Source organism: Squalius cephalus (assembly GCF_949319135.1).
Source record: "Squalius cephalus genome assembly, chromosome: 1".
Lineage (NCBI taxonomy): Eukaryota > Metazoa > Chordata > Actinopteri > Cypriniformes > Leuciscidae > Squalius > Squalius cephalus.
The window spans coordinates 38,302,812-38,328,684 of NC_137122.1; the positions used below are offsets into that span (position 1 = coordinate 38,302,812).

General features: G+C 38.3%; 1 protein-coding gene across 9 annotated transcripts in view; it reads left to right on the forward strand.

Moving 5' to 3' along the window:
* Window positions 1-25,873, forward strand: part of cacna1aa (calcium channel, voltage-dependent, P/Q type, alpha 1A subunit, a) — a 120,986-nt gene that overhangs the window by 42,020 nt on the left and 53,093 nt on the right. For 4 of the 9 annotated variants that reach the window (XM_079865367.1, XM_079865369.1, XM_079865370.1 and 1 more), the window contains exons 5-26: window positions 1,341-1,493; window positions 1,614-1,801; window positions 6,696-6,799; window positions 8,225-8,340; window positions 8,583-8,639; window positions 9,069-9,143; window positions 9,587-9,793; window positions 10,429-10,541; window positions 11,235-11,347; window positions 12,044-12,175; window positions 12,325-12,397; window positions 12,483-12,600; window positions 12,695-12,762; window positions 13,275-13,381; window positions 14,665-14,715; window positions 15,337-15,469; window positions 15,722-16,230; window positions 16,710-17,053; window positions 17,143-17,281; window positions 17,639-17,768; window positions 18,012-18,071; window positions 20,027-20,133. In XM_079865367.1, the coding sequence (XP_079721493.1) occupies window positions 1,341-1,493; window positions 1,614-1,801; window positions 6,696-6,799; window positions 8,225-8,340; window positions 8,583-8,639; window positions 9,069-9,143; window positions 9,587-9,793; window positions 10,429-10,541; window positions 11,235-11,347; window positions 12,044-12,175; window positions 12,325-12,397; window positions 12,483-12,600; window positions 12,695-12,762; window positions 13,275-13,381; window positions 14,665-14,715; window positions 15,337-15,469; window positions 15,722-16,230; window positions 16,710-17,053; window positions 17,143-17,281; window positions 17,639-17,768; window positions 18,012-18,071; window positions 20,027-20,133 (3,097 nt within the window). The remainder of the gene's footprint in view (window positions 1-1,340; window positions 1,494-1,613; window positions 1,802-6,695; window positions 6,800-8,224; window positions 8,341-8,582; window positions 8,640-9,068; window positions 9,144-9,586; window positions 9,794-10,428; window positions 10,542-11,234; window positions 11,348-12,043; window positions 12,176-12,324; window positions 12,398-12,482; window positions 12,601-12,694; window positions 12,763-13,274; window positions 13,382-14,664; window positions 14,716-15,336; window positions 15,470-15,721; window positions 16,231-16,709; window positions 17,054-17,142; window positions 17,282-17,638; window positions 17,769-18,011; window positions 18,072-20,026; window positions 20,134-25,873) is intronic. The other 5 variants (XM_079865371.1, XM_079865375.1, XM_079865373.1 and 2 more) reach the window with 3 other exon arrangements.

The window sequence follows — 25,873 nt, forward strand, 5'->3', positions numbered from 1 at the left end:
TTAGTAAAATTATTGAATTTAATCATTTATTTTTCGGGCCCAGAATTTTCATTTCAGTGCATCCCTAATTATATGCTATCTGTACAATGAAAGTGGATGTGATTTGTACTCCTAAGCTCCAAAAAGAACAAAACAAAAATGCATCGCACTAGGTTTGAAGTCACTGAAGCGGGCTCTCTGCGAGTCTTACAAAAGACTTAAAAAGTCTTAATTCACCCTGACACAAATTATAGGCTTAAAAAGGTCTTACATCATAGGAGAACGTTATATATTCATAGTCATGGCATTAAATGTTGCATGCATTGCAAAGAAAAATTGATATCCTCCTAAGTATTTTTGTCCTGTTTTCCAATACAAATATCTAAAATCTTTAAATCTAGATACATTTACTTGAAATGCAAATGAAGTCTTGAAAAATTATACAAAATTAAGTGAGTTTATGCTTAGGACAAGAGCATACTATATCTATTAAAGAGTTACCAAACTTCCACTTGAATTAAGTTGATATTTTTTTCTGAGCACATTGGCAGATATTTGTTCTTTTTTTAATCATAAACTTTTTTCATAATCAGTTTTACAGAAAACAAGATTTCATATTTTGTCATTTTGTATCTCAGTAAATGCATCTCGATTTAAGATTCTTTAGATATTTGCACTGGAAAACAAGACAAAAACACAGAGGAAGAATGTCACTTTTGTGCAGTGTGATCAGAAAGTACAGTAAAATATATTCCATTTTCTAGTGGGTGGAAGCAGAACAAGTCAAGCTTTTTTTGTAAAATTAATTAAAAAGTAATCAATATCTGTTGAAAGTAGTATTTTTAAACTGTGAAGTGTTGTTAATCCAACTCATTGTGTTTCTCCCTAGACATTTACATTTAAAGAACATATTGACATAGTGTGTTCCCTTCAATCAATTCCTTAAATTTTCTTTAATTGGTCTTAAAAATGCCTTAAAATGTCTTAAATGTATCTTCAAAAAACCTGCATAAACCCTGCTGATGACAAATGGCATTAATTCTTGCATGTCACGTGACCAATTTGATCGGTTTAAAAATGCAACCGCAACTGTGATTTGAGGGCTTGGTGTAGGGGAAGATTAAATATCATTATATTCATCGTTCAAAACTATCTCATGATCTGAGAAGACTTGAATATACAGTTCATAAGAATTGCTTTTATATGCTGATTTAGTATATTTGAAGTATGATGATGCACAGTTTACATGATACATTTTGTGCCATATTACAAGCTTTCAAGTTTTGTAATCCAATTTTATGCTGCAAAAACAAACACTAAAACCTCTGACAATGTCAATATGCTTGTTCTCTTCCCTCTAGGCTTGCAGGTTGTTCTCAAATCCATTATGAAAGCCATGATCCCACTGCTGCAGATCGGTCTGCTGCTCTTCTTTGCCATTCTCATGTTCGCCATCATTGGTCTAGAGTTCTATATGGGCAAATTTCATACCACGTGCTTTGACAGAGTCACTGGTAGGTCACTTAGTGCCAGTTTTGGAGAGCATGGAATGTCACAATCACAAGTAGCACAATTTAATTAATTATGAAAGAATTCACATTTTTCTCTATCTCACACCCTATTCTTTCTGTCAGATGAAATCCGAGAGGAGTTTCCTTGCGGGAATGAAACTGGCGCTCGGCAGTGTCCTAATGGAACAGTATGTAAAAAGTACTGGCTTGGACCTAACTATGGTATTACCCAGTTTGACAACATCCTGTTTGCCGTGCTCACAGTCTTCCAGTGCATCACCATGGAGGGCTGGACTGACCTGCTATACTATGTAAGTCGCATTGCAGCACTTGACTAATGCCACAGAGCTTCCTCGTTTCATTTTTGGATTTTTGACCTATGCTTAAATAGACCCTTAAAAGAACAGACCAAGATAAGAAAGAAGCAATTATTTATTTTTATTTGATCAAAGGTGATCAAAATCTTATTTTAGGAATATGTCATTTTTAATAAGGCTAAAGGTATGTTTTTCAATGACTGAAATGACATGAATACTGAAAAATATGATTGAAAAAATAAGATTTTTTTTATACACTTCATGGACACTGTTTTCTATTTTAATATATTTTTTAAAATGTGACTCATTCCTGTGATGTCAAAGCTGAATTTTCAGCATCATTAATCCAGTCTTCATAGGCTGTGTTTACATGCACAACTTTTGTTTCAATCAGACTGAATTCATTCCGATTGATGAATCTGAATGTGGTGTTTACATGAACGCTAAACATGTGATCGGGTTGATGTGCACATTTACTGTATATGTCACAAGCTTCAAATCGAAATATTTTTTTGACATGCGCACACTGAACGAATATGCAGAGTTTTCCACTGTTTGCGCAAAATAACCACTCTCCTACATTGGTTCTTTATTTGTTTTAAACAGCAGACTTAATATTGATCCATTTCTGACATAATTTGGAGACAATGACATATGAACCGTTGTATCATGCTGCTTAAATTTGTCACGCAGTAAATGCCCCTCCCCACGCCCAAAACCAGTCTTCTGTCAATGAGAATCCAAAAGAACAAGGACTGGTGGGACGTTGTCCTGCTCCACTTCACAGACGCAGAGTGAAAGGAGAATTTTAGAATGACTGACGGGACACTCATTTATATGACAAGAAGAACAGCTCGTTCTGCGCGTCATACATCATTATGCTATTTCTATGCCACTGCACATGTACAGTCCTTTCAGTTTTGGTTTTCAATCCAATCAAGTGTTTACATGTCCCCTCGATCAGATTAGAAAAGGAAAAAAAACACCCCTTTCAATCCGATCGAAATTTCATTCGGATCGAGCTCCATCGGATCAATTAAGGTGTTTACATGAGGGCTTTTCAGTTTGATTGAGCCATCAATCCGATTACTAACAGATTATTTGGTTGCATGTTGTAAGGCCTGCCCAATCGATCCAACGACAGTTTCCAATAAGCGGGTGAAGGTTTACTGCATGTTACTGTCTTTTCAGCGTGGCAAAGTAATTGAATTCCAATTAAACTTTTATCTGAGTCCATTTTATCACGACCTTGAATTTAGGTTGGAATGCCAATTGGTTATTGGTCATATAGTTTAGCAGCACATTTGATTATTCTATTTAACGCTTTACTTTATATTTTACCCGTTCATTTGGAAGCTGTGTCGCTTTGAGGTCCTCACGCCGGCCGTTTAATGCGGGTCTCACGATCACAAACTCGTAAGTTTTGGTCACTAAACAGAGGTAATTTGCTAATATCTTAGATGGTCGCATTCACGCTTACACAATCAAATATATTTTTTGTATAGCCACCCATGGTCAGTATACACTTGAATTAAAGTAACGGTTTCTTTAGACAGAGGTCATGGCCACTACTACAGATATAAGCCGACCAATATTACTTCTCTGATAGTAGCTTTGGTTTGGTCATGCCATGGTTTCCCACATACACTTAACTAGAGGAACATTACATTAAACAGATCTATTAAGGTGTCTCACTCTATTTAGGGTGGTCGAGTAACATTTTGCTGTCCTAAACGAAAATCTTTCCTTTTTGTCTTTACAATTCCAGGTACACTTGAATTAGTGCCAAATATTAGCCAGAACTCTAAAATCACAGTTGGTGTGTGCCCTATGCTCCACTCAAAACTGGACTTTAGTCAGTCACTAATCTGACGCAGATTTGCAGGAACATACGCATTCGCTTAATCTACTTGGGAAAATAATTTCAGAGCAAGTCATAATAAATCCAAATGTAACAATTTATTTTTAGTCAGGTAAATGTATCATGCCAATTACATAATCGATTCAAAGATAATCAATACAATAACATCAAATGCTCAGAGATAAAGAGAAAAGATGTATAAGCTACCTAACATAAGAAAAATACATGATGCTGAGTGTCTTGAGGACATTCAACATCACAGGCTGATTTACATGGGGGCACACCCACAGCAGTTAACAAGATATCTCTTAACTCTTCACACGTTATTACCTTTTTGGTTTACTTCTGTGGGAATGAGACCTTTGTACCAGTCACACTGAGACATTTCAAATGACACCAAACATGTATGTGGCGAGCAGGACGAGGCCAAGGGCCGTGAGAGAATGGCGCGAGGCCGGCGACGTGATTGCTGATGAGTAACACCTGTGCGACGCACCGGTCTCGTATCTCTCATGGAGGAGCGACGATGGTGAAGGACGAGAGAGGACCAGGCCTGGACTGTTTTATTTTTGATGTTTTGATTTATTATGTGTGGCGGCAGTCGTCCATGAGGGGTTTACTTTCATTTTACTTTCATATATATATATATATAAATATGTGTGTGTGTGTGTGTGTGTGTGTGTGTGTGTGTGTGTGTGTGTGTGTCTCTGAAACCCTCCACCTTCCCCACCTCCACCTGTATAGAACCTATATGATATATGCTATTTGTGCATCTATAGTATGATTTACATAAGCACTGCAGCATATCAGCATATGTATTGGCAGTAGCAAGTTCCAGTACTTGCTCTGCAGCAGCGTAGCAGATCTATTCCGCTAAGACCAAATACATTAACATTGTCATTTCCATTACCATGCTAAAATCTTCAGAGAGTTGTCATGATATATATATATATATATATGTGTATGTGTGTGTGTGTGTGTGTGTGTTCTATATATACTATATTTTTGGTGCATGATCACTGTACTTTTGTCTCAGATGGGTTTGAAATTGGAGGGCCTCATCTTTTCACCTGGACATCCTGTATTATCTTGGTTTTGATTAATCCTTAGTGTAGAGGATTACTGATTTCTTCTACTTCAAGATTATCAGAAAATAGCCAATCTTAGGGACTGAATAGCCCCACCTAATCCACATCCCTGTTGCCTTTCACTCACAGACATACAGTAAGCAAAATCTTGCCTATAGAGTCAGAGGCGGTGCAGTGCATTTATAGTCTTATCACTTGTGGCCAGCCTGTCCACTCTGAACAGACAGAGCTGTTTCCGGTGAGGTGAGATTTGCCGCCCTCTACGACAGAAAATAGGGCAGTGATGTCAATGCCATGTTCAAGATTTCCACATACTAATGTTGTTACATCAAGGACCAGTTTAATCTCAATGCCACGTCAATACTTCCCACAAATCAACAGCAGATTTACCTGAAGAACTAAAGGTTTATTTTAAAAATGATCTTGGCAATGAGAAATAAGTCTGAGGGTGGTGATTCCACATGACTAAGGCTTGCAGGTCTCCACAGCCCAATAAGATGTCAACATCTCTTATTTGGTCTTACTGTATTTTTATACTTGTTTTCTTTTTTCATTACTCTGCGTCTCGCCGCCTCTAAACCCCTATTTCTACTTGCCCCAGCTTTTTTCTTCCTCCTGTTTCCCCCCTCTCTCTGGTGAACAGGGCTCTATATATAACACACCCTGCTCAACTGAAGTTATTCTTACAGCTGCTGAGAAAGAAACCTATGAAAATTTAATTGCAAAAAAGCTGCAGTACATACTGGGGCTTTCAGAGCTCTCAGACATGGAGGAGCGGATGAAAAAGTAGTGGGGCAGATTAAGGGAGACAGAAAAAGGGGAAGGGAGGAAGACTATGGTTCATAGTTATGACAAAATGACATTGTATATTACAAATATAGATTTTTTAACGAATTGCTTTTGTTTCTCTTTTGTTAGTCGCTTTGGATAAAAGTGTCTGCTAAATGCAACAATGTAATGTAAATGAAAATACAATACGAAGATCTCAGCACTATCAGCTGGTTAATGAATGAGCTATTTTAAAATATCTTTAAAGGAATAACTACTGTAGTTTACTTTATTTACTCATCCCATTCCAAACTCCTGACTTATTTCTCTGTTTTTTTTTTGTTTTTTTTGGAGTGCTAAGGGAGATATTTAGCAGAATGCCTCAGCTGCTTTTTTTCCATTTAAGGAAAGCAAATGGTGACCTTAAAACTAATATTTTAGTCTGTCCCTCATAAACTATTGTAGGCTTTAGAAGACTATAAATACAAAGTCATCTGGCCTACTTCTATGACTTCTAACCTTCTGCCGTTAGTCTAAAGGTCTGGCGAGACTAGGTGAATGATGACACCATTTTCATTTTTGGGTGAACTATCCCTTTAAAACAAAAAGTGTGCTCTTGAAATGCTCCAAAACCAAATTGTGCAGACATTGTGACATCATCTGCGTTTCTCCTAAAGTAGTAATTGTGGGCTGTTTCAATCTGGGCTTTTGTAGCTTTGGTTCCTTCCCTAGAGGCAGTCAGTGGAGCAATGCCATACAAGATGGCTGCCCATTTGTTCCTCTCTGCAGTGGCAGGGTGCAGCGGTGCCGAGCACTCAGCTGTGTGTAGCACAGATGAAGCAGCCCCAGCCAGATGGTTGCCACTATCAGGTTGCACATCGCATGGTACGTGGTGTCCTAGGATCTGACACGGTACTGTCATAGATGTTCTCATCCTCTGTAAGCAGTAAGCAGGGTCATATTTCAACTTTCCGTCTCCCAAAAAAACAAAACAAATCTATTAACAATCATATGTCTTCCTAATTGACACCATTGGAAGAGAGCTGTTGAGAGTCTTGGGAAGGCAAATGCAAAGAAAACCAGATGAACAAACTGTACTCTCAGCTGGAGAGAGAAACATTTTTGAATGTGTGCTTCATTGTACTGACTGGGCTGTTTTATGCCGTTACAGAGCAATGATGCTTCAGGGAGTGCATGGAACTGGATGTACTTCATCCCCCTCATCATCATCGGCTCTTTCTTCATGCTCAATCTTGTGCTGGGTGTGTTGTCAGGGTAAGAATCCTCTCCCAGGGAGTGTGAGCTCTTCTCAAAATCAGCTGTATCGTTTTTTATTTTTCATGTCTACACTTTTGGTGCATTGTCTAATTTGCTAATAAATTTCAGTGTTTATGATATTTGTGTGGATTGTATATGAAAATATGCAGTGTGTGGATATTTTGTGTTAAATTCATTATTCAAAAATTCAAGTTTATTCTATGTTTTAAATTACATTTTGAATCCCAGATTTTAGTGCTACAGTAAGCATTGTTTAAGTGAGGGATAATCCACAGAAAATGATTTTAATGCACAACATGGCGGCAAAAAGCTAATGCTCAGCTAGCCATGGATTATCCTGCTTATACCATGGTCATTTGCCATCATTGACAACTTAAAGTTGTTATTGATGTTTGCAGTGCAATATTTGACCGGAAGGATAAAATTTACAGTTATTTTCATCAGTTACAGCTCGTTAGATCTAGCGTTCTACCCGCTTTGAATCAGACATAGTGATAAAGTAGTGAATAAGAATACATTTATTTGAATGAATAAATTATAGCATTTATTTAAATTAATTATCGAAGGAGAGAGAGAGAGAGAGAGAGAGAGAGAGAGAGAGATGTGTACCTGTGTCTGTTCAGCGACTCTCTCTATTAACAACAAAGCTGTGAGTTGAATTACTTAAAAATAGCAATGTTACCCCCTCGTTGCTGCTGAGAAATTTAATGTAGTGAAGCTGTTTTATTACTAAACGTCGCGGGGCAGCATTGATAACAAGTTTCTGTGGTCCTGAATGTTTCTGTGTGTCTCTCCGCTCTGTGTGCAAGTGACGTGTGTGTGTGTGTGTGTGTGTGTGTGTGTGTGTGCGTGCTTCAATGAAAACAGCGCATTAATATAGAACAGTGATTAAACTGACTTGGAACTTCCTGTGCATTAAACGGTTTTATTGCCAGCCAATCAGAATCGAGTATTCAGACAGACCATGGTATAATACAGTTTAATTCATCAGTTACCTATGTACCCACAGATGATGTTCACTCAGAAATATTTAAAAACACCAGAAGGACATCACAAGCTTAAAATGCTTAAAATTATTAATTACGGAGAATTTGTTCCCACGATATATTCATTTGTTCCCTCGTTTTTAATTTAGTTAAATTGTGGCCACAAATTAGTACAACATGGCCACATTTTAACTAAAATGAGTGCATTAATTAAGTCATGGGAACAAGTTCTTAATTCCTGATCATTATATTTGTCATTGTGTAGGCCTCCATAGTTAAGCAACCATGGCAAAAAGGCAGTTATCCAGTGATCCATCTCAAAATGTTTAAAAAATGTCCAGTTTATCTGGAATTGATTAGTCACTAGTGTATATGTGCATTTTGTGTACATCTGTTGATGAGCATTTTTTCGCATGCATGTGTGTATGTGATACAGAGAGTTTGCGAAAGAAAGGGAGCGTGTGGAGAACAGGAGCGAGTTTCTTAAGCTGAAGCGTCAGCAGCAGATAGAGAGAGAGCTGAACGGATATCTGGAGTGGATCTGCAAAGCAGGTAAATGCCATAGAAATAGCCATTAAATACTCCAGAGAGAAGCTAAAGCCAAGAATACAGATAGCAGCTTGTCTCTTTTGATACGGATGTCTTTACACGTGTTCATCTCAGTCTTGGAATGTGCTGATAACGTACAAAATGTTTCATCAGGCATCTTTTACTCAATAGAAATTGTCCCCATTTTCATGACTTTTGCAGTGGTCTGATTTGAATCTTTTTTTCTTTTTTTTTATTGTGTACAGAAGAGGTGATTCTGGCTGACGAGGACAATGACCCAGATGACCGGATGCCCTTTGACGGTATTTACTTGAACTCCTCTATCCTTCCTTCCTTTTCATCCCCCTCTCCTCCTCTCTTTGCTCCCTCACTGGGACTAGGTGTTGATTTCCCATTGTAAAGGAAGAGAGATATCAATAGCATGTTGTCTTTGCTGAGGGGGTGAAATTGTATACTTCATGTCCATAAGCACAGTTAATGCAGTGTACATGAGAACATTTACATGGACCGTCCATCTGTAGCTCACAGCAGAGATGTGATTTCTCAACTTCATATTTGTCTATGATCCATATAACAGACACACTACACTTCCTAGTTGTCTCTTCTTTTCTTCTTTGTTTAATTCTGTAATTCTATAATTCTGTGCCATTGAGTATTTTAGGCTGTCTGAATCTGTGTGTATGCTGTGAGTATGATCAATTAGAAATGAGTGATTATGGTCTGTTACACAGGCTCAAAGAGGAGGCCCACAATTAAGAAGAGTAAAACAGAGCTGCTCGATGCAGAGGATGGAGATGGAGATATAGGTGTGCTTGAGAGTTAAACATACACTTATACATTTATATAATGTAGGCTGTAGGCTCAAGAGGTGATCAATGGGATATTACCATAAAAATACTAAAATAAAAATACATGCTAATGCTTGGTATTCTTTGAAAGACAAACCATGGTATATTAATATAGAGTTTTGAAATATATGTCATTAGTACCATGGTAGTATTACATATTTTTAATTACAAAATATATTATTAGCATAAAAATTTGAGTGAAAAGCTGATTTGATAAATTAACCTGAATTTCAGAATTAGTATAGTATCTGCTTTTTTGTGTTGTTGTTGTTGTTGTTTTTTTGTTTTTTTTTTCCTTTTAGAAATCATGTGGTTTTTTTTTTCCCATTAGATTTTTATTGAATTTTATCGTGTCCTGTTTCCCTGCCGCTTGGCTTCTCTGTTTCTTTATGGTCCGTCAGGTTCTCCATTTGCACGGGGCAGTCTGAAGAGCTCGAAGCTGGAGGGATCTTCCTTCCATAAAAAGGAGCGTCGACTGAGATTCTTCATTAGGCACATAGTGAAGACGCAAACATTCTACTGGACTGTGCTATGTCTGGTGGGACTCAACACACTGTGTGTGGCTGCCGTGCACTATGACCAGCCTGACCTGCTCTCCGATTTCCTCTGTAAGTCTGTTCACTTGTCCATTCACTAATCTGTAACACAGAATCTGCTAACTTTTCTGCATTTTCTCTGCACATTGTGTGGGGAAAATCTGTGGCTTTATAATCTGTGCAGATGTGCTTGTCAGCAGTTTCAAATCTGTGAAGTTTCTTTCATTGTCTGTAGATAAAGGAAGAGAAAATTCCTTTTCTTTATTTTCCTTTATGTTCTATTTTCTAAAGATGTTACTCTGTTTCTCTTCTTTTATCTGAGTTTATTCAATAGGTGTTAGAAAGTATTATGGAGCCCAAAAGTATTACATTTTGGACACTTAATGTCTGAATGCCAATTTCATCACATTAATAATTGACATGTTCTACTAGTTTGACTACTATAAAGTGTCCTAATCGTAGTTTTGAGCAGTATATCAATACGTTTTTATCATTTGAAACCAAAAACAACAACTGTGTGTGCTCAATTAAAAAAAAAAGAAAAAAGAAAAGAAAAGAAAACTCATATAATGCATGATACATTTTAAAATTGTCTGCATTTTGGGTCACTAAAAGCCTTGGTTATTCCTGTGGTATTCTTTCTTTTCTTCATATCTTTGTCCTTTGCAAACACTCTCTGTCTGTTTTCGTCTCTCTCCTCAATCCAGACTTTGCTGAGTTCATCTTCCTGGGGATCTTTATGGCAGAGATGTGTATTAAGATGTATGGGCTGGGGACTAGACCTTATTTTCACTCCTCCTTCAACTGTTTTGACTGCATCGTGAGTTTCTCTTGTCTTTTGTTCTATTGTCTTCTTTTAGTAAATCAGAACATTTTTGGAGGAAACCAAAAACATTATACCAGCTTTCGAATCATTCCACTCTCAGGTCTTGATGTTGATATAGTTACTGAAATTAGTTTACTGAAATATAACTAAATTTAGTTATAATTCATAATTCTCTGTCACTGCGCTGTAAAATAAATTGGTTTCTTAATCAGTATTTTAGTGTTGAAGACTGATGATTTTCAAGCAAAATTGTAAAATAGTACAAGAATATGTTGAATTAAGTTTATTTATTTGCTTATTTAAATTTGACATGGAAATGACAAAAATTATACCAAAAAATATCACAAGAGAAAAGATGCTTTGCACCAGATTGAGATACTAGATAATTTCCATCAATATGCATTTTTGTTTTTCAAGATATTAAGATGTTAAAACTTAATTCAAGATTATTTTATCATGTTATTTTTTACAAACAAAAAAATCACTGAATAAGAAAATAGAAGTAAATATGTGATAGTGTTTTAGCATGGTTCAGTGGGTTTTGTTTTGTGGCTTAATGTTATTGAATGAGCTGTAAATGTGTGTATTTTATTTATGTGTGTCTATTTGTGTGCGTGTGTGTGTGTGCGTGTGTGTGTGTGTGTGTGTGTGTGTGTGTGTGTGTGTGTGTGTGTGTGTGTGGGACAGGTCATTTGTGGCAGCATTTTCGAGGTGCTCTGGGCTATGATCCAGCCAGGAACCTCGTTTGGAATCAGTGTGTTACGAGCTCTCAGGTTACTGAGGATCTTCAAAGTGACCAAGTGAGTCTCTCACGTCTCGAGTCCTATGTCTGTCTCTCCGTCCCTCTCTTTGTCGAGTTTCCTATTTACCCTTCAAGCTGTCTCAAGGACAGAGGGCCCTATTTTAAAGATCTAAGCGCATGGTCTAAAGCGCACGGTGCAAGTTCACTTAGGGCGTGTTCGAATCCACTTTTGCAAGTTTAACGACGGGAAAAATCATCTACGGGACAAGCCGGATTCCACCATATCTTTATGTACACAATAATAATCTTTTACATTGTAATCCTTTTATTTTAAATATTTGGCATATTTTTGTGCTGCTGTGCATCCCTGTGTGTTTAATAAGAAGAGTGTATGCGCGTTGTGGACCTGCCTATAGGCGCACAATACTAACGCGCTCATTAAATAACAAAAAAAATATTGCGCCATTGACTTTAGACCAGGTTTCAGTTGATCAATGGCACAGTCTATTTCTGTTGCCTCAAAATAGCAACACGCCAACAATGCCCCAGAACACACCTCGTATTCAGACCAGCCATCATGGGCGCACAAATGGGCGCAAAATGCATTTGCTATTTAAACAACGTGGCGCAGGACGTGAAAATGATAACTGCGTCGGACTGAAACTAGCAAAAAACACTTGCTTGCCGCTGCATTGCGCCGGCTGTAAGATAGGGCCCTAAGTATCTTAAAAATCTTCTCTTTTACCTTTCTCAGATATTGGGCATCTCTAAGGAACCTGGTGGTGTCTTTGTTGAACTCCATGAAGTCCATCATCAGTTTACTCTTCCTCCTTTTCCTCTTCATCGTGGTTTTTGCATTGCTGGGCATGCAGCTGTTTGGAGGACAGTAAGTATAACACTAAAATTATGGCATTCACTTTTTTTTTTTTTTTTTTTTTTTTAAATAAAATAAAATTCAGGCTGACTTGGTGCCATAAATAAGATATAGAAAATACTCTGTGTAACAATAATATAGCAATTTTTTTGTCTTTTCAGGTTTAATTTTGAATCTGGCACACCACCAACAAACTTTGATACTTTTCCTGCAGCAATAATGACGGTGTTTCAGGTGAGTAAATGTGCCCATCAAATTGTGCAATCATTCGGTTTGCTTTCCATGGCTTTTTGATGTTGGACCTTTCTGTGTACCTCAGATCCTGACGGGTGAAGACTGGAACATGGTCATGTATGATGGGATTGAGTCTCAGGGTGGAGTCAGAACGGGCATGGTCTTCTCAGTCTTCTTCATTGTTCTTACACTCTTCGGCAACTGTATCCAAATGGATAATATATCATGCTGACATACTGTTTGCACAGTTTTCTACACCAATGAAGTATTTATGTTGCTTAACACCTCTGTGAACAGATACTTTGCTCAATGTGTTCTTGGCTATCGCTGTGGACAATCTGGCCAATGCACAAGAGCTGACCAAGGTAAAACCACACATAGGGTCAGATTTACTAAACAAGGCAAATTAGCGTGAGAGCGCAATCCCATAAAAGCGCTGATATGAGTGGAAAGCTCTTCTCGTCATCGACTGACAATGTGCACAACCGCAGCCAGATCATTTCCATAATGACCAACGCAATCTACCAAGTGTAGCGCAAATTTCCGTCTGGTTTAAGACGTGCTTTTTTGGGCCTTCAGTAATGGCGCAAATACCAGTAAATTGACGTGCGCAAACCTTAGTAAATCGCGTTGCGTGATTCATTTAAATACTCTCCTCCCATAAATTTTGCATCCGAAAAAGAAACTCCTACAAATGCAAATGCAATAATATCAGCCGCAAAAATAACTGCCCACGCCTTTTCAGCGCTATAGCGCTCAGTATGAGCACTTTTGATGACCATGTTTCTCTCACTCTTGTCTTTCTCTTAGACTGTTTATCCTTCACACTCTGCATCACATTTTAATCAATATGCTTCATGTTTCTCTCTATGTTTAGGATGAACAGCAGGAAGAGCAGGCAGCCAATCAGAAAATGGCTCTTCAGACGGCGAAGGAAGTAGCTGAGGTCAGCCCACTGGCTGCAGCCAACCTCTCCATTGCTGCGTGAGTATCTCTCTCTCATTCTCTCTCTCTCTCTCTCTCTCTCTCTCTCTCTCTCTCTCTCTCTCTCTCTCTCTCTCTCTCTCTCTCTCTCTCTCTCTCTCTGTCCTGCAGCCACATTTTGTCTCCCACAAATTTTTTGTCCTCCTTATGTCTGTTTTCATGTGTTCAGATTATTTGTAGCTCTTGTATCAGCCACATTAACACAGAGGTCAATCATAGACCCAAAAAACCCTACTTCAATCTAAGAATTTTGACTTGTTTTGGTTTCCATCCTTTTCATTGATGTTGTTCTAATCCGAACCTTAAATCACATAGAATACAAACATTTCAACATTACCGTTCAAAATATTGGTGTCGGTAAGATTTTTTTTTAAATTTTTTATTTAAAGTCTCTTATACTCCCCAAGGCTGCATTTATTTGATCAAAAATATAGTAAAAACAGTAATATTGTGAAGTATCATTACAATTAAACTGTTTTCTATTTTAAAATGTAATTTATTCCTGTGATGGCAAAGCTGAATCTTCAGCATCATTACTCCAGTCTTCAGTTTCACATGATCCTTCAGAAATCATTCTGATATGTTGATTTGCTGCTCAATAAAAAAATGTATTTATATTATCAATGTTGGAAACAGTTGTGCAATATTTTTGTGGAAACCATGATAGATTTTTGATAAATCTATATGACTCTTTGATAAATAGAAAGTTCAAAAGAATAGCATTTATTTTAAATGGAAATCATTTGTAACATTAATTTCTTTTGCAGGCCCCAAATTCACAAAGTCACAAAGACGCACGTTTTTTTGTTTTTTTCAGGCCAAATTATTTAAAAAAAAAAAAAAAGTGACCTTGTGAATCACATTCTACCCTGCTGGAAATTCAGTTCAACTTTGTAACTGCATTTTGGAACATAGTAGCTGGATTCTAGCTATTTTTATTGTTTGTTGGTCCAAAATCACATATAGAACCTTAAGGTTTAAGAACCTTAAACAACATACTTTTTTTCCCTGTTATATTTGGTGTCATACATCTATAATGTAATCCTTTGTCCTACAAGATCATCTGTGATCCTCTCACAGTTATATACACACAACTTACATGCAGAGACACAGACCGAATGAAGAATATTCAGGTTTGTCCGTGTGTGAATTTATTCAAGTATTTGTAAGGAAAAGAAGAGAGAATCAGGAGAAAATATGTGTATTAGCGAGGACAAGTGTGTGAATGAGGAAGAAGAGCAAAGAGATGTTCTGTGTTTCACACATGCTGTTTTCCTCCTCAGCGTGACAGTAAACTCTGAGCGTCTTGATGCAACAGAACACTTTCTGGACTGGTATTTATTCATTTATACTCTTTCTGTTTTTTTTTTTAAAACGCCTCTCTATTCGCCCCACACCTCCCACTCTTCTCCCATCAGCCTTTTCGACATGTGCATTTCCTCCTCGGTTCTCTGTGCTGCTCCCCGCTCTGTTCTACAGACCGCTGGGTGGGATGGGACGGGTTTGTCACTCCTCGTCTCTTCTTCTCTCTTCATCCTGCTACTCATCATCTGCTGTTCTCCTCTTATCTCTTTTTCTTTTTCTCTTTCACATGCTTTGCTCCAAGGGTTGGGCGCCTGTGATGTCTTCACTCCCAGAATTATTATAGTTATCTTATTCCTGTGTGTGTGTGTGTGTGTGTGTGTGTGTGTGTGTGTGTGTGTGTCTGTATGTGTGTGTGTGTGTGTGTGCGCGCATGTGTGTGTGCGTGTGTGTGTGTGTGTGTGCGTGTGTGTTCTGTGAGTGAGTTTGACCCAGGCGGTGCAATCATCCTCTTTAACAAATGGTAGTTGGTAGCTTGTAGGTGGGCATTTTCAGCCTGTGGTAACTGCAGCAACCTCACTTTTCCCTCTTGATGATTACTAATCTCAGATCTACTATAAATGTCTCTCTCTATCTCTCTCTCTTTTCTGCAGTAAGGAGCAACAGAAGAACCACAAAGGTTGTAAGTCAGTATGGGAGCAGCGCACTAGTGAGTTGAGGCGACAGACCCTGGTGAACAGCAGAGAGGCTCTTTACAATGAGTTGGAACCTGAAGAACGCTGGAAGGTGAGAAGAAATGATAAAGAAAGAGATGGATATAAATATCAGTTAACAGCTGATTTATCAACATATTTATCGTATCGGTCGATATTGAATATTTAACTGTACTTTGCTCATTTCCTCTATTTTAAATTTTAGATTAGTTTTGCCATCACCTAACACTCACTTAAAGTGTATATGTGTATAACACAAATAATTTAATAACACTGTTAAATGTAATCTCTTAATGAATATCCATTTTTCTATCCAATATCCAAGCAAGTCTCGTACTCCCGTCACATTCGTCCCGATATGAAGACTCACCTGGACCGGCCATTGGTCGTGGACCCTCAGGAGAACCGCAATAACAATACCAACAAAAGCCGTCCGGGTGATGGCCAGCCCCAGCGTACGCATCAGCTCCTGCACAAACAACCCAACTTCAATGAGGGGGAGAGTGGAGGAGGAGGTGGAGGATCTGGGCCCTGGCCAGCATTGGAAAGAGGGGACTCTACAGGATCTCGTCGGAGTCTTTTGGGCTCCGAGAACCATGGGGAGGGTAGAGAGTCTCACCGCAGACATCAGCACGGCGAGCGCTGCAGCCAAGCCCGTCAACATCGTAAAGCCCCAGAGGAGGATGGAGAGGGTGGAGGGAGGAGACACAGGAATAAGGGCAGGGAAAGAGGACCTGAGTGTGAGCATATAGATGGAGGAGAGCGTAAACACAGACGTCATCGCCATGAGGGCGAGGGAAGGAAAGAAAGAGGAGTGCGACACCGCACCAGGAAGTGAGTTCCATAGAAATGAATCTCTGGTAAAAAAATTTTTACTATGCTCTAGTTGGACGTGTTTGACAATTGCACTCTCATCTCGCATCTTTCAAGTGCCTTGAAAAATACAGTTCTTAAGTTACATGAAGTTAAAAAACTCCAGTAACCACTTGCAAATCAATTTATCATTATGGATTATGACTTTTTGCGCTATTTGCCTGCAGCAGTTAACCAATATTCAGATCTGCGGTTTAGGTGAGGTCATTTTCGGCATTTTAAAGAGCTGATACAGGTTTTTGGATCACAGTCATGGAATTTTAATTTTACATTTAACTACATTCTTAAAAAAATATAAAAAATGTCCAATGAACAGTAGAGTACATTTATTATTATTTTATTTATAATTTGATAATTGTTCATTCTTAGCGAATTCCTTCCTGAGGTTCGTAAAGAGCATGTCTTAAACTTGAACTAATCTTTCTGTCTTCTTTCATCAGGGATGGTCATGGAAGTGGCCCGACTCTGTCCACGACCCGTCCCATTCAGAAGACTCTGTCCAGGCAGGACAGTCAGTACAGTGAGGACCTGGACAATGCCATGAACAACAAGCTTGCCACCCAGCCACCTAGTAACTCCACCCCACATGATAGTCTGCTCAATCTGGCCAACAGTGCCCACAGTGCCGGCCTGGCACATACTGGCACAGAGAGCAGCCTCATTCTCACCAACCCTTCCTCTACTACTGCTAATGTTGCTAGCACTGGACACCTGGGCATGAAACCTGACTACACTGCTGTGGACATCCCCCCGATGTTCCCCTCCAGTAACGCCATCCTACAGGGTTAGAGAAAGAGCTGAAGAGGATAATTGACCTTTTTCATTTGTTGAATCATCTGTCTTACAATGTTTCCTTTTGTCACATCTCCACAGTCAATAAAAATGCCAACACTGAGCCCCTGCCCAAGAAGGAAGACACAAAGGGTGATGATGATGATGATAAGAAAGATGATGGGGGGCCGAAACCCATGCCACCCTTCTCCTCAATGTTCATTCTGTCTACCACCAACCCGTGAGTGCAGTCAACTTGGTGAAACTTACCAGTTAACTTCTAATTGGCACTGTGACTCTGCAGTTAAAGTGAATGTGAATTCAAATTTAAATTCTGCTATTTAATGACCACTTTTTAAAGTTTAATCAATTCCAATGCATAAAAACAAATCCTGTCCCCTTTTTCCGTAGTTGAATGTACTGTTTCTTTTATAAATTCATCCAAATATGGAAGTAGAATGGGTTGCAAACACTGATTGATGTCTTTAAACAGTTTTTTTAATGAAATTAAATAAGCTTTCTATTGAAAACATTCTCAATGTTGATGTAGTTGTTGTTTTTGCTACTACCTGGTCTATTTTATGAACATGTGTTTTAGATTTCGGAGGTTGTGCCACTATATCGTCACGCTCAGATATTTTGAGATGTGTATTCTGCTGGTCATTGCGATGAGCAGTATTGCCCTGGCCGCTGAAGACCCTGTCTGGCCCGAATCTCCCCGCAATAATGTGAGACAGTCCCACATCTCAACATCCTATATTTATGTCTATGTAGTTCAGTCCACTTTTGTCTACTGGACTAGTAGCCATCTCATCTATCTATCCGTCCATGCTTCTAATCATAAGCCAATCTATCCGTTCATTCCTCCATCCTTTCATCTGTTTATTTATCATTCTTTACATCCATCTTTGCATAATTGTCATAAAGAGTTTGCTTTTCCTGCTGACATTGTATTTCTCTTTTGTTTGCAGGTCCTGCGATACTTTGACTATGTGTTCACGGGTGTGTTCACCTTTGAGATGCTCATTAAGGTACACATCTGTCCTACTGTCTGGGCTATGATGTTCTGTCACTCTTATATACATTATACTACTCTATATTATACGTAAAGGTGCAGTAAGTGATTTCTGAGAAACACTGTTAAAATCATCCCAAACAAACACACCCCTCCCTTCATTGTTTAGTCCCCAAAATGCACGAACACACAATGCAAGAGTGCATGTCTCTTCATCATAGCTGCAGCAAAGCAAAACAAAGATGATGAATGAATGACAAGGAAGAACAAAAAGTACACAAGAGTATATACAAGTAAGAATCTGTTGTTAGTCGCCAGCAGCACACCAACTCCAGACGAACAATGACACCCAGAACTGTCCTGCTATAGCTAACATTACAACAACAGCATATCTTGGTTCTGTAAAACATAGCAGAAATAAACACAACCTCTGTGTTCCTTTTCATGCCTTCCCACCTAGGTCTCTCCAGTGCTGGAAAGCTTTTCTAATGTTACTGCGGGTCCTAAAGCTCTTGCCTGATCATAACCCTTCCTTTTCCAGTGATATTCCTCTGAGCTTTTCTCTTTTGAGAAAACCAATCACAGTTCGTTTTGTTCCGCGTCATGTTTAGGGGCGTGAAAATATAATGTCATTGTCCTTACAATAACAGACTGGCATGCATCTAATAAAGGATTCATCCAAGAATGTTGTGCAAGTTTACTGCATCAATGGAGCCGCGAACTTCACATACTTTTGAAAATCCAGCATTTAGTTGATCCTGGTAAGCACTCATTGTCTCAGTTGTAAACACAACGGCTTGCTTCTTCCACGAGGGGTTTTTGACGTCACGGCATTTGTTTCCTGGCGGACCGTCAAAGAATGCAACACAAAAGTCTCCCGGACATCCTGTAGAATTCAACCAATCAGATCACGACTTCGAAGCTCCTGAAGTGTTTCCAGAAAAGTGTGCCAATTCATCAGACGTTTAGCCAATGGTCCATGGGCGTAACGTCTGAGGCTGAGACTATGCGTTGTGCTGCTCGGTCCGATCCACTTTCAACAGTTTCTCAAAAATGGCTTATTGCACATTTAATGGTGTGTTTATTGGTCTCCACGTTATCATTACTTGAAGTATTATAGGCTTCAAATTAATTTAAAGTACATAGAGTTGCATAGGGTACCCATGATTAAACCTGAAAATGTCAAGACATTTTTAAATGATTATATCATGGAAATTTAATACAATATTTAAGAAATATCTTTTTTTTATTATTATTAAATACACATTGAACACATTTTGCACTCAATTACATCACTCTATAGAATAATCATTAAATCCTAAATCACTAATATCTGGAAAATCTTGGAAATTCATTGGCCAAATGGTCTGTGAACCCTGAATGTAATGGAATTTTAAATTAACACAAAGTGCCTAAATATACAATACCATTCCAAAGTTTGCAGTCAGTAAGATTTTTTTAAAGAAATTAATACTTTTATTCACCCAAGATGCATTTAATTTGTCAAAAGTAAAAGTAAACACATTTATAATGTTACAAAAGATTTATTTTTCAAATAAATGCTGTTCTGAAGTTTCTATTCACCAAATAATTCTGAAATAATTTATCATGGTTTTCTCTAAAATATTAAGCAGCACAGCTGTTTTCAACATTGATGATAATAATAAAATAAATGTTTCTTGAGCAGCAATTCAGCATATTAGAATGATTCCTGAAGGATCATGTGATGATGCTGAAAATTCAGCTTTGCCATCTCAGGAATAAAATTACATTTTAAAATACATTAAAATAGAAAACAGTGATTTTAAATAATAATAATATTTCACAACATCACTGTTTTTGTTGTATTTTCGATCAAATAGTAGCCTCGGTGAGCACAAGAGACTACTTTCGAAGACATTGAAAAATCTAACCGACGCCAAACATTTGAACGGTCATGTATTTAGTAAACATTTGCTCTCTGTGTTTCAGATGGTGGATTTAGGTCTTGTCCTGCATCAAGGCTCATATTTCCGTGACTTGTGGAACATCCTGGACTTTATAGTGGTTAGTGGTGCCCTGGTGGCGTTCGCCTTCACGTAAGTGTCATCAAGGCTCCAGCGCTCATGCCTCACTCTGCTCTCCTTCCCTGCTTGCTGCCTCTCCTCGTCCTTTCCCGTCTTGCTCCCTACAGGTCTAACACCTGTGCAGTTGACACCCTGGAGCGCCAGCCTGCTCCCCATACAGCCCAGCTCTCTCTCTCCTTCTTTTCTTTCTCACCATTTCTCTGCCTTTCTCTCCTTCCCCAGTTCTCTGCCTTTCTCTCCTTCCTCAGTTCTGTGCATTTGGCATATCTTGACCCTCTCTTTCCCTCCCCTTATCCCTCCCCACATTTAGCCCCAATTCTCCTTTTGGAGATTTCTCACTGCATCTCCCCACCCTGCCCCACCATGCACCACATTTGCGCAGTGCCTACCCAGTGGGTGCACTTGGGCCCATTTCCATGAGGGTGATGACCCTGCCTGGGCACCTGTAACCCTTTAGTGCCCAGGACTCTCTGGAGCATCCAGCCACACTCACCTCAGGTATTTCTACTCCCCACCTTCTGTGCCACATACCTTGCTGGAACCAAGCATGAGGAAAACAGATAAGAAGGAAGAGACGAGAGCAAGAGGAAAACATTCAAGGGACCATATGCTACACTTTTGTATAATTTATAAGTCCATTTACAATTAATTATAATTAGTTAAAACTATTTAATATACTTTTTCATGACCATTTCTCACTCTAAATGGCCTTTCACACCAATGAACGATTAGCCTACTATAACTATAACTATATAGTTTTGATAAGCATTCTAATTCTATGAGAATATAGAAGTTCACACCACAGCTATAACAATAGCACAGTGTAATGATATCGGAACCCCTTTAAGAAAGAAAATTTTCCAGGTGTGGAATGGTAAAAACATTAACAGCCAATCAGAATCCATCTGACTTTATTGACTGCGAGCATTTAAAGCGACAGGCGACAAAACTTCAGCGTGCGCTTATAATAAACAGAAAATTATTGTCCATAGGTTTGGATGCTAATATAATTATAGTTGTAGTTGTTTTTATTGTTATCGTTCTTAGTGTGAACAGACCATAAAGCAGAATTAAACATACTTGTGTACCTCTTTAAATAAGACATATGTAAATGACCCCTCTTATGATTGGCAGATCTGTTTACATGTGAAATGAGTTATAATGCTTTTCCTTGGGTTGAGGGTTTGCAGTTGGGTTGAGTATTGTGATTTTATTTATTTTTTTGTAGCAATCCATTCTAAAATGAGCTGCTCAAACTGTTAAGATCAGACTGAAATTATCAGGGATCTTGTTAAACAAACTACTATAAATAAAACCAGGAACAAAGAGGGAGGGATTTATGTTTAGCGGTCAGGAAAGCCGACAAGAGACAATAGGAATAATTGTGAATGACTGTTACAGGTTGTGTATCTGATCTCATTGGAAACATTCAGCCTGGCTACAGGTCTGAGAGAGTTCTTAAAATGAGGGAAAGGTCAGAAAGGTGCATTTGCTACTATGAAACTGGGGAAAAAATGCATGTGAATGGCTTTTTTCCAGGCTTAGTAAAGAGCATGTGATTGGATTCTGGAAATCGACATAGTCAGATAATCTGAAGTGCAAGCATGAATGGAAGAAATATGATGAACCTAGATCAATTGTTTTTTCTTCCTAAAATACCAGAATCTGAACGCTTTGAAATGGTAATATTATATGGTCCTGTATATGTGTTTGTGTACATCCTCCTCTGTCCCTGAACAACTGATGTTCTTCTCCACAACAAAAGTCCATATGCAGTGCAGTTCTAGACTGACACGGGTCTTTAGGTGGATATACACACGACATGACACATGACATGTACCATGCATAGAACATGTGAATGGCTGTGAGGTAGAAGAATTAATATTTACAAAGACCTGTTCACACATGTCTGACGCGACTAAGTGTAAAAGTGTAAAATATTCGGAAATCATTTTGCACAACAGATGTGTTGTCTGATGCCGAATTTCCCATGTTCATTGAATGTATTTCAATTCAATTCAATTCAATTTCAGACTTGTGAAGTCATTTATAGAGATGCATTGTTTTTTTTAAATGTTTTTATGCCACGTATTAATACTTGGTGTGGCCAAAATGTTATACAGTATAACGTATGGCCTTTCTAGAACTCAAATTTGAGTTGTAACATTTAAAGATAAAATAAAAATAACATTATTTGTGAGGACAAATTGAGCTTGCAATCTGCATTGATTTTCTTTCCCAGCATGGCTTTCCTAAAGAAACCCCCTTAAATCTTTAAGCATCATGGTTCCTTTTCCCTTTGACTACCAATTCTATTCGACCCCACTTCCATTTGCACTCGCATCTTTAGCTCCAGCATGAAATACTGTAAGTGTCTTATTAGGTTATTCATATAGAGGCATTTGGATGTGCCTGCATTTCCCTTAGAAAAATACTGTACTCCTTCCTATCATCGCTAGATTTTCCCGTTTCTCTTTCTCTCCCTCCCTCTCTCTCTCTCCACACAGCGTAGAGCGCTCGGAACGGCAGGCGCTCTGGGGTGACTGGCGCTCCCTGGCTGAGAGCGTGGGAACAGTTCCCATATCTCTGCTATCTCTCACAGAGTCTGTTTTTAACCTTTTACTCAATTTCAGGGAGTGACTCGTATGTGTGTGTATATATCTGTGCATGTTTATTTAGTATTTTGTGTACAGGGTCCAAGATTAACACTTATAGAGAACGCCAAATGTGGTCTCTATTTATGACCTTTAAGTTCTTCTCAATTTACCCACCCAGGGTGTTATAAGTTCATTTTGGACCCTGTTTGTATATACGTATTTTTGTATTTGTATTTCAATTGTTTTAAGTGTTTACACTAGATTAGGTGTCCACATATAACCAAACTAAGAGGTCTGCCACTATTTTGTGATTCTCTGTATTCTCTGTCTCATATGGATGTTGATCCTGCTTCAAAAACCCCATTCTTTCCCTGTGCCTCTGTTTCTGTGTGTGTTCTGTGTCTTTGTATGTGTCTTTGGCTCTGTCTGTCTCTGTCTTCCTGTCTCTGATCATCTCTCAACACCTACAGTGGAGGAGGCGGTGGGGAAGGAGAGGGGTAATGTCTCTTTCTTTCTCCCTTTCCCCTCTGTTTGCTCTAATTGCCTGTCCTTCTCATTACACGCCTGTCCTCTTCTTCTATAGACTGATCTGTCTGTCTGATTGTCCGTCCAAACGTCCTCTCACCACGTCCCTCACACATAGGACACATGCCAAGGGCGAGGTCATGTCATTCTTTAGCCAGCTGCAGTAACTCAATCTTACAGCTTATCAACTCTTGGTACAATCTACAGTATGTGGACACCTAAATGTGTTAACATACGTGTTTGTGTCTATGTGTACGTGTGTGTCTCTTTGTTTCTGGGTCGGACGTTCGAAGACGTTGTCTGAAATGTCTAACAAGTGTGGTATGACTGATTTACAGCAAGTAAAATAGTCATGGAAACTTGACTCATTCAGTGAAATAAGTGCCTTTTTAATTGTGGAAATGCGACTTAGATTCACTGTAAAAAAATTCTAACCTCTCCAAGTCAAAATTTTCTAGTGACTGGTCACATCTAAATTTTTAAATTGGCCCAAGTGCAATTCTTGTTGCAATAGTCTGTTAACATTGGCTCAATGAGAAATAATACGTCAGACTAATTGAAAAATTTAGATGAGACCAGTCACTAGAAATTTTTGGCTTGGGGATGTCATTTTTTTTACAGTGTTTATAGAGATTTATAGAATGTTTTTAAGCACGAATAAATGTCATTGTGATTATTGTATTATTACTTTTTTATTACATTATATTACTTTTACATGTAGTAATTACATTTATTTTTTATTAATTTATTTAAATTGTAATATATTTAACTTTTTTAGTTATTAATACTTTTTATATTTAAAGATTTTGTAGTTAGTAGACTCCATCAGATGACTGGACACAGGTGGTCCTTTCATGGAATGACTCCCTTACAGACTAATACAACTAGATCTGGACATGATAAAAATCAGCAGATTAGACCGATGCACTTTGCCGATGCACAGTAAAATTTTCAGGCCCGTGTAAAGCAGTGAAACAAGACAACACAGAATGCATTAGGACCTCTTATGGCTGAACAGGGTCTTTGCCCAGAAAGATAATACCATAATGGGATTACAGACAATCAAACTGCTCACCTCCTAGAAGGGCACTGTCCAATTGAGATGTGTATCAACATTTTGATGAATGCAAGATCCAATTAGGCAGTCTATTTATTGTGGCAAAAAGTCAGCTGAGAGAGAGAGAGAGAGACTGCGTAACTATTGGCAGAACTGAAAAAAATTGTAAAACAGTGAAACAATTGACCATTTGCTTTTATAAGCAACAGAAATAAAAGACACAAATTTTTAAATACCGTAGTTAAATTATATATATTTGTGTTTGCATTTTTTTTTGCCAAGCAACATGGCAATAATATATAGAATGTGTGATCACTGGTTTGTTTTTGCATATTACACTGGCTTTGAATGCAGCTCATTCAATCAGAAGTGAGAGTCGTAACCATCTTATTATATTGGTTTTGACGTTTTTCTTGGTTGACCACTTAGTATACAGTATAAAGGTCTCTGCATAAATTTCTCATTCCTACTTACTACACACCTTTCAACAGGTGTACTTTAGTTTTACTTTTGGGGTTGATTGGCAAAAAGACACATTGGAATAGGACAGATGCACTGCATGGTCAAATATAGCATGTTTGAGTAAGTTAGTGGCACAGACAGTTCTAACTAAGTCCTCTTTAGTGATGAGATTGATCCAGATCATCTCTAGAGAATGAAAAGAGATGAGTGAGACAACGTCTCTCATGCCATATAGAGAGATGTTTGTTGAGAAGGTCAGTGTTTGTTTATGCCACACAGTTGCACACATGTACAGTTTTAAGCCTGTTATGACTAAAATGTATTTGCCTTGTGAACTGCTTAAGCTGACAGACTTGAGCTTGCTGGCAGTCTGTTTTTGTTCTGTTGTTTACACAGCATTCTGCTGTGTAATCTTTAAGAAAGAAAATGTATTTGTTATTTCTAAACAGTTTTTGCCACAGTTTTGCACATAAAAGTAGCAGTCTATGATAGTTTGTGCATGTAGAATAAATCTCTTTGAATCACATGCAGACTCCAGCAGAGCTTTGGGTCTCCATTGCCTTGCAGGTGAAGCGCTTATGGTCATATGACTGTGCCATGTGACATACTGTTGTATGTGACAGTATGAGCTTTAAAGTACCGGTACTTGATCATGAGATCATGATGAACAAGGAGGCATGGCAACTAACTGCGATGAAGTCACATGCAGAATGGCACTGCATGTTTACAACTCTTCCGTTCAAATAGATTTAGATTTGTGTGTGTATGTTAGCTAGTCTCAGCCTCAGACGGCATGCCCACAGACCACCCACAGTTTGTTCACTGACTGCCTGATGCATAATATACACAAAAAATGGCAACTTCAGGCTGAAATCAACAGTTCAAATCTGGTTGGCTTGATTTATGATACTTTCAGGAGTCATTCCGCACAGGATTCTTATCAGTTCACTGGGAAACAAACTGTTTAAATGGTACCAAGTTAAGCACTTTTAAGGAAGAACTAATGAGTAGATTTGCAAAAGTTTAGCAGGTTAGTGCTATTAAATCTTCTGTTTGAGATTTGTTTGACTTTGAACCAGAAGCACATTTTCCGCTTTGTTTTCTCAATTTT